Source organism: Pelophylax lessonae (genome assembly GCF_965119305.1).
Source record: "Pelophylax lessonae genome assembly, chromosome: 1".
NCBI classification, from domain to species: domain Eukaryota; kingdom Metazoa; phylum Chordata; class Amphibia; order Anura; family Ranidae; genus Pelophylax; species Pelophylax lessonae.
The window spans coordinates 821198915-821208813 of NC_138768.1; the positions used below are offsets into that span (position 1 = coordinate 821198915).

Sequence of the window (9899 nt, forward strand, 5' to 3'; positions counted from 1 at the left end):
TACGGCCTTTCCCCACATTCTGTATTCTAAAGAATTGTGCATAGTGCTAGTAATAAAGATGACCATGTTTTTGACACCTACTTGACTTACCTTGGTTCAGAATAGGACCTATGGTGACCCTTGTGCTTCTACTGGTAATACATTACTAGGTTACTTGGAAAGTATTTTTGAGAATGCCTCTTCTATTATATCCTTCTAAAATTATGACCCTGAGTTTCTCACCAATGATACTGTGCTTGTCCTACATGGTGGTTGAGCGTACCTTTTAGTTGTTTGTTAGATTAAAGCATTTAGTATGTTCTGGACCTATGGAAAGTACCAAGCCTGGGTATGCCCAATAGACTCTGTTTTGTGTTATAACCTTGGAATCTGAATAAAAAGAATGAAAAAAAGATGACCATGTTTCCCATCTGCCTACCTGTAGCTGGTTCTAGGATAAAAGTAATAGTAGTACATGTTATGTACAATAGGAAGGTGAGGCACCAACAGAACTGTAAATTTTGTGTTCTGCCAAAAATGTTTGGACCAAATCACACTTTTGTGCTGTGATGCGTTAAAGATCTTTTGTCTGGTTCTGCTGATTTTGCAAAATTTGTATTCTTGTGTAACAAAGGCACAAACAAGTAAGAACAGATAGCACTTTAGTGTGCTAAACTGCATGCATCCAACTCCCTATAATAAAAATAGTGTCTGTTTCTCTCCCTGCACTGTAGTGCAGTGCTTTTGCAAAACATGACTATTATGTTTTATCTGTGTTTTAGTGGGTTTGGAGGCCTGTATTACGCATTAACAGTGCAAGCCTTTAGATTGCACATCAAAATTAATGTCAACACACAAAAGAAAGGCATGTTGATGTATAACAACGCACCTGCCTGGCGATACATAAAACAAGTAGCTCTACACACTCAGATCTAAATAGGCCTTACAAAATTCTGTAATTTATTAAATTTCATCAGATGAAACATATCACGGCCATATCCTGTCTCATGTCTACTTGAATATCAGGGGAACTGCAGAACTGCATTACAAATTCCACTCACCGTTAGTCTATAAATGATGCAAAAATAGTGGCACAGCAAGCAGATTCCTTCATCCAAACTCTGGCAACATTCAGTGTGGCTGCTTATAAAAGGCAAAGCGCAAATGCACTAAAGTTACTTGGATAGGATCCAATATAAATCCGAAGATCGGAGTTACTATTGCCAGCATAAGACAACAGGCACTAAGCTACCAGCTTGATAATTACATGTTTCAACCCAATTTGGGTCTTTTCGAATCTCCCAATATTCGAGGTAGGACACAAATATGGCCACAATCTGTTTTATATGATGAATTTAATAAAAGATGGACTTTTTATTGGGTGCTGATCTTACTTATCTGCTGCTTGTTGGAGATAACAAAGAATACCGTGATTGTGGACTTGCTGATAACTGAAGGTGGTGGCTAAATACCTTGGGTTACTGAAGTTTGTGGAGGGCTCCTGACCTCAGAGACATACACACTTATATGATTAGGATTAAAAAAGGATTTACCATATCTAGATTATATATGAATGTGCCCAACAGACAGTAATTATCTTTTGCCAGCTTTAGTGACTTGGTCGCCTGACATGTAGCGTTCCATTCTGTGCAATGGAACCATTCTAATCAGAGCGACTCAAGTCGCTCCGACTTAGAAAAAGGTTCCTGCACTATTTTTTTGCAAAGTCGGAGCGACTTGCATTGACTTTCATTATGTGAAGTCGTTGCAGACCGTGCCGAAGTCGCGGTGCATGGGCGACTTCATTAGTCGCCCGAAGTCGGGGCGACTTCGAGTCGGATCAGTGTGAACTGACACTTATTCTGGGGGAATTTATTGAAAAATTGTATATTTGGTGATAAATCATAAAGACAAAGATTCAGCACATTTGCTTGTGGTTGTTTTTCTGTATAACGCACCCTGGCCTAGACATGTGATTGCTGTTGTACATTCTTGTACCCACAATGCAACTGGTGTGCAGGGTCTGTTCCTGTGACCCGCATGCAGAAAGAGTTTAAACCCACAACCCAAATTATGTGCACAATCTGTACCCATATCATATGTGCCACTTTGCAAGAAAACTTTAATGTTACATGAGACTGTTAGACAAAGTTGTCTAGAAGCAAGACTGCTGCCATGTTATAAGAGACTGCTAGTGAGACAAGAAACTGTTAAAGACTAGGTTCAAAAATGTGAGGGTTGGCAATTTGTGGAAAATCTCATGCATTCCCGACCCACAGGAAAAATACGCTGCTCTTTTGCAGATGCGCGGGGGTGCCATTAATTCTTAACGGCCCCCCAGGCATTGGAAAAACATGGCGTTTTTTTAGGTGCACAAAATTGAATGCTGCCACGTGTAGCTGTAGTTTTTAAAAGGGGTTTGCAACTTTTTGCCCCACAATTTCTGCTGGTACAGCAGTCCATTCAAATGCAACAGCAATTTAGAAATAAAGCACTGCTATAATGAAAGGGATCCTAGATATGTAGCTGAATTGTATTGGCATAAACATAAGATGGTCTGCGAACTAAGCCAAAGAGTTTGGTGCAGTACCGTGAGTCGCAACTCCATTAATCAAACTGCTTAAACACCGTTCCACATAGTCCGCAGGTACCTGAATAGCTGAGGAACTGTGCTATGATGAATATGTTAGCGTAAGATACACCAAGACCACAATGCCCCATAATACCAGCCCTAGCCTTAAAAATGGACAATTAGTGACAGTCTTGTTTTAAAAGGATTAAGGCTGCAACAATGTGCTTTAAATGAATGCTTTAGGAATCATTCATAATAATTAGGGAAGAACCTGAATTCATACGTCTTGGAACTGCTCTGTACACCACTGAAGCAGCATGTACACAAAGTTTCCAGCATGTTGAGTTTTGGGTTTTAAAAACCATATTATATGGTAAATCTACTTCCTGTTAACTGACCAATACATTAACAATAAAACATAAAATGCTGCAATCTAAAGAAAATATTTCTCTCTTAGTGTTTCTATGTGATTATGAATAAATTAATGTATACAATTTTATTAAAATTGCCTATTAAATATCACGTCAGCTTTCTTTGGGTTTGTTTTATTGGCTAAAAGTTTATTCAATTTATGTTACGCAGGCCTAATACGAGAAAGTCTGTAACCAGAAAATTCGTATACAGACATGATTGCTTATGGTGATTAAAGAAAAGTTTATTTTCTTTTTCTTTTTGTTCTAAAAGTACTGTGTTGCTTTAAACATCCATTCAATTTGTTTCACTTTTCAACAAGCAAAAGTGAAAATTCTGCAGTAAATGACAGCATCCTGGGAAAAATTCAAAGTAAAGTGTTCTATCGATAAAACTTTGTTTTTTTGACAATCCAAATGTTTTCTTTGCTTCATATGGAGCATTGCTATTTGCTGACAAACTAGTTTTGTTTTTGTTTTTTTTCTTTATCAAATAAGCTTCCCAGAAATGCCAATAAATATAATATATTCAATGCACAGAAAGATTTATAACTGCTAAATGTAACCACAACGTTTTGCAATTAAGCTTATATATTATAAAGGGACGGCACAGGTTACAAGCAATTTACTATTTTAATATTTAATTGAAATATTTACTTGTTTTAATTTTATAAGCTGAAGGCTATTTAAGCTTAAGTATTGGGAGTTTTTAACTTTGGCTTGAATTACAAGAAATAATATTGTAGACATATGAATACAAGCAAGGGGTAGGTTTCGTTTAATAAATTAAAAGAGAAACTTCCAACAGATGTTTGGGCTAAATGCATTTGAAATAAGTAAATAAATCAAATGATTAATAAAGGGTATCGTTTGAAAAGCTGAAAGAGATTACTTATCATTTATAGGTGTATACTCATAAGGTTTATTATTCACTACATATTAAGATGTTTCCCTGAATATAGCAACAAGGGTAACGGAAGGCCTACACTGTTTATGAACACTTGCGTCATATGTTTCAGACATCCAAAAACTCCTTTCGTTTTAATGTCTAAAGAAACTATTGATTTTGTGTTTTTCTAATATCATTTTTTTAACACATTATGAAAAGTGTCTGAAAAGATAGATTTTAAATAAATATTTACAATAATCAAAGGAATAACTCATGGTTCATTTTAGTTCTTTATAGTGTGAATACATAGTTAGTGAAAAGAGCAGACTAGATAAATCTATTTAATATTATTAGTAGACTATAAAGTATAAGTCTATTAAGCTTTTAGGCCCTATGTCTCTTTACAAGAATTGAGAATTGGAAATATAGGAATGATAATCTGCATGTATTCCATTGTGCGCAAGCAGCTATTGATATTAATATTAATGTTATTTAAAGTGGCCTTTTTTTTGTTTTTCCTAAATAATAGCTGTGGAGAAAAACAGGCTTAGAAATTGTCTGCATTTGCGTTATGCTTACATATACTGTTGGAAAGGTGGCCATTTACTATTGAAGCCAATGATATAGGCCGGACTTGCATAAACAGTGATGCGGAGCTGGCGGTAATTCTTTTTGCACCGCCAAGCTACTGCAAACCGTAACTCAGGGCGGGCAACATATACCCCATTGTAAGCTTAGTTGAAGGATTAATCCCTGTTCTTATAAAACATACTGGAGAGTCTAGGCTCATGAGAATGAATGCTGCCAACGAGGTTTGTATTAATTATGCACTGTCCAGATATACAAATTCTTAGATTATACATATACAGTATATGATTGGCAAGCATCAGACAATGTATAGGCAGCCTTAGATCATGAGCAATCAATTAGGCCAACCAAGCCAACCATCCCAATGGACTAATGATTTATTGCTTCTGTCATTTACCACTTAGACCAGGGGAAAAGACCAGCCCACAGCATAGAAATAACTGAGTGCAATGGAATATCCAACAAAGTCTACAACCAACGGGATAATATTTACATGCAAATAGTGTCCTGGGTTGTAGTTGATTCCAGTACTACAAGGCAAGAATATGAATTACTTTTCCAATTCCAAGAATCTAAGACTTTGGGAAGAGTTGAGAATGTTCACTCAATAATATTGCAGCTGTGTTCACTTAGAATCCCCAGCTTCACTTCATTTTACAGAGTCAAATTTTTCAGCAAATTAAGAAAATCAGCCTCGATTTTTTCATATATATTTGCCAACAAATACTCTTCTATAGCAGCTGCGATTCTATAAACAATACAAAATTGTGAGGCAGCACAAGAAGGGCAATGCAATACAACAACTATAAAAAATACTGCAGTAGGAAATAATTTGGGTGACAGTAAATAGTTACAACGATAGATCAGTAAAATGCTGCTGATCACAAGTTGTTGCCAAAGTTAAACAGTTGTTAGTGTGTCTGCCTGCAGACGTGTCCCAGATTTTGGTCCCCCACCAACCCACCTGCTTACCTGTGACACAGAAAGAGACAAGAAAAAAGAACCAACAGATATTACAGGTTTGGTTCAGTCCCAGCTGCTTCATCTTTGCTGATCCGTTTGGTTGTAACGTGTCTCCAGCTGACTCAATGTAAACCATATACAATATCCGCCTACAGACATCCAGCACGTGTCCTAAGGAAAAGCCAATCGCAGAGTCTGGTTACTGAGTATAAGCTTTATGACACAGTTTATAGACTTCACCTCTTCTTGTGGCTCGCTGTCCCCACCAATAAGAAAGTTTACATGTTTGCTATGTCACCTGCAGCTTATTGACACATCCTGTCTGCATCTGATACCCAGAGCATCTAGGAAACCAGGTTTTATGCTTTAAGTGTAACTCCACTTAAGTAACAAATTGATATTATAAAGCAAGAATGTGAAATAATAAAAATCATAAATAGAACACACTGCCCATCTTGTTCCATTATACCTCAAAAATGCTCAAATAAGAAACATTCAATTATCGGTATACCATTTTCTATGGCAAGGGTCTTCAAACTATGGCGCTCCAGTTCTTCAGGAACTACAATTCTCATCATGCCTAGTCATGTCTGTAAATGTCAGAGTTTTACAATGCCTCATGGGACGTGAAGTTCCGCAACAGCTGGAGGGCCGTAGTTTGAGGATCCCTGGTCTATGGTAAAAAATAAAATGTACACGGACCCAACATTCTAAAGACAGGAATGGAAGCTATCTCATGTTTCTAATTTTCTTTCTTTAGGGTCAGCAGTGTTAGATTAAAATTAGAAATGGCACAGGTAAAATTTGACCTTTGTACTTTTTTTGGACAGGGCTTCAATTACTATATCATTATAAAATACTGGAATGCAATCAAACAGCACTTGATGTGTTTCTGAAATATTTGAAAGTTAGGGATGGCTGAATCGGTCCCCTGATACATTATACAACTTTATAACCCTATCCCTGCAATCCCGGACCCCCCCACCACACACATTTTTTTCTTTTTTCTTTACTAGTGACTATGTTGTTTTGCTTAACTTTACCATTAGCATAGGAATTATGGTTGAAATATACTTTACCTTGTTGCAGTATTACTGTTAGTAGATCTGAATGTTGCTACACGTACATCTACCTGTTCATGACATGGAGTTTATTTTTGTGAAGTACCAATAAAAAAGCACTTATGGAAAACAAATTGGACCTTTTGTCTTTAAAAAAAAAATTTTTTCACCATTTTACTAAGCCCGTAATTGATACTTGGTATCAAAAAGAAATCTGCACCTCTTCCATCATGTGAAATAGGCATTGTAAGAGCCTGTATACGAATATAGGAACAGGACAAGTAATACTGTACATAATACTAATTATCTTGTCCTGCTTAAAAAAAAAATACATACATCATTCTGCTACAAAAATGCAAAATTTGAGTAAGATATTTTGTTTTAGGCTGTGATAACAACTCATTAAAATTACTTTTTTTTTCAAAGTAAACATAAAATGAATACAAACCAAAGTATACCGATATCATTCATTGGCCAGCTCAAAAAAATTAAAATTCACATTTATTATTATTATTTTTTTTTACAATTCTTTTATTTATTAATGAGAAAGACAAGTTCCAAGGCTTCAAAACAACAATATTCAAGAAAATACATAATCTGAAAAAAGTGCGGTCATGGAACATAATCCTGAATCCTGTATCAATAATGAGATAAGATATGCCAACACTCCCTAAAGGGACAGGACTAACAAGGATAAGAAATACCTGGAGTTGTCTAACCCAGTTTATATTTATGAGTAGCCCTATATGAAGAGCATTCGAGCAGCAAGGGAGAGAAAAAAGGCAGATAATGGAAAGGAAAGAGGAGAAAAAAAAAAAAAAAAAAAATTCACATTTTAAATATGGAACCCTACAGAAATATTGCGTACTGAAAGCTTGCATTTTAAAGTTATCAGGTAAACCAATGGTATCACTTTATTAGACGTATTATCTACAATAAAGTACTTTGGCAAAAATTTATTTAAAAAACAAAACAACATACTTTTTGTAGAGTTTGCCAACATCCAGAATAATGTTAATGTAATTATAACCCTATAACCATTATCATTCTGATAACGCTCTGAAAGATCCAGTCACTAAGCCTTGTCCCGAGTTACGGATCCCATGCTTTTTCTAAGCACCTGATATACTGTTTTATTTAAAAGTGCTAGATCCAAAAATTGTAGATTTTCCACTGTTTATTACCAATAGCTTGAATGTAAAGGCAATGTGTTCAGTGTTTCGTTCTGTCTAAAACAGGTCCATTTTGGTTTCAAGAGAATGCTTTTACAATAGGTAGTACTGTACTGGTGGACTAAAAATGATAGACCGTGATGTACCAAATATCTTAGCCCAGGACATTTGCTGAGCTAAGTAATACTATTATTACTAGGTCCAGATTGCAGATTGAATTAAAAAAATTACACTTTGCTTGACCATCGCCTCCTAGAAGTTTGATGTGTGCCAAGACTCATAAGGGGAACTAATAGTGGACTGTGAACCCCCCGGCCACCTTCTCCTTGCTCCCTTTTCCTCTCCTCCTTTTACACTCCATTCCTCACCATAATCTGGTTATCCCAAAATCTATTTTCCTTCTCTCTTTTTCAGCTTATTACTTATTACATTTTTGCATCCTTACAATGCTGTTTATAATATAAGGATCCATTAACAATCTTTATGTTATTTTCAAATGTTTTTGCTATAAGGCTGACAAGCCGCCTCTGCATTTGTACACTCGAACGAAGTGCACTCCAATAACTGTTGTAATACATTGTGGTATTTTATCTGGATACCTGTTGAAGTGCTTTACTGTATGTTCTATGCTTACACCTGAAAAAAAATAAAAAGCTTTAACAAGAAAAAAGTCACATTAGAAGGTCAGCAAGATCAAGTCCAAAGCAAATGGACAAACCTCTCCAACCAGAGATTATCATTTGAGATTGAAGACAAAAAGCATGTTTAAAAGTAAAAAGAGAAACGTTACAAAAATGTGTAGTGTAGTTATTTGCTACATCACTGGATTTAAATTGCATTTTTGATAATGTAGGGTGCTGACATAAAAATATTTGATATTGTATTCAGTATAGGAGGCTACAGTTTTCTTTGCTAATTGTATTTTTTTTTTTTTTTTTTTTTAATTTTAAGAAGCTTTGCTCACTTTTTTAAGAGGCATGGAGGAGCTCAGCTATGAGAAAAGATTAGAGGAACTGAATTTATTCTCTCTTGAGAAGAGGAGATTAAGGGGGGGATATGATCACCATGTACAAATACATAAGGGGTCCATATAGTGAACTTGGTGTTGAGTTGTTCACTTTAAGGTCAACACAGAGGACAAGGGGGCACTCTTTACATCTAGAGGAAAACAGATTTTGTCTCCAAATACGGAAAAGTTTCTTCACCGTAAGAGCTGTGAGAATGTGGAATAGAGTCCCTCCACAGGTGGTTCTGGCTAGCTCACTAGATTGCTTTAAAAAAGGCCTGGATGCTTTCCTAGGTGTACATAATATAGATGGGTACTAAAAATTTTTTCAGTAAAGTTGATCCAGGGAATATCCGATTGCCTCTCGGGGGATCAGGAAGGAATTTTTTTTTCCCCTGCTGTAGCAAATTGGATCATGCTTTGCTGGGGTTTATATTCACTTTCCTCTGGATCAACAGTGGGTATAGGCTTGTGTATATGGGATTGTATGGTTGGGTTTTCAATACTGTTTTTTTTTTTTTGGTTGAACTGGATGGAGTTGTGTCTTTTTTAAACCTGACTAACTATGTAACTATGTATACTATCAGATAATAAAATATGACACATATTGTATTTCACTTTAGGATGTTGTGTTTGGGATCTATAAAAAATGCTATAAATAAAAAGAAACAATTTAAATGAAAAACAGTTTAATACAAATACCTTAACTATAGGTTCATCTTTGAAGTGTCTAAAGGTTTTTTAGCAACTGCACAGCACCAGTTAAAGAAGAGCTTCAGTCAGGTTAAAAAAATATAAGTCTGCAGCTAAAAATACTGGAGCTGCTGACTTTTAATAAAAAGACACTTACCAGCCCATGGATCCAGTGCTGTCTTCACCCAGGCCAGTTCTTTGCCAGTCTTTGGGTCCACAGCACCTCCATGTGGACTATGGGAAGCCAGCTGTGACTCCCTGTGGCTTCACAGCCGGCTCCCCACTGTGCATACGGCTGTACTCTGTGAATGGTTCCGCAGCCTCCCGGGACCTGTGATGTGTCCCAGGAGGCTGTGGACATGGGAGACCAAACTTCCACCCAGAACATCTAGGCGATCCAAGCAAATGTGGGAGCAGGTACCTGTCACAACTAGGCACCCACTCCCCCTCGCCCCAGTCAAAGTTTACAATAAGGAGAAAGGAGGGATGAGGAAGAGGATAAGTGGAACTTCCCTTTTTAGATGAAGTACCACTTTAATTTTCTAACACTTTCAAGATACTGCCCA

The 9899-nt window shown here is 36.4% G+C and overlaps 1 protein-coding gene across 1 annotated transcript in view; it reads right to left on the minus strand.

Moving 5' to 3' along the window:
* Positions 1 to 5521, minus strand: part of CD8B (CD8 subunit beta) — a gene marked incomplete at its 3' end in the record, with an annotated part of 32975 nt that extends 27454 nt beyond the window's left edge. The window contains exon 1 of the mRNA XM_082271491.1: positions 5411 to 5521. Within this exon, the coding sequence (XP_082127617.1) occupies positions 5411 to 5483 (73 nt within the window). The 5' untranslated portion in view covers positions 5484 to 5521. The remainder of the gene's footprint in view (positions 1 to 5410) is intronic.
* Positions 5522 to 9899: the final 4378 nt, after the last annotated feature.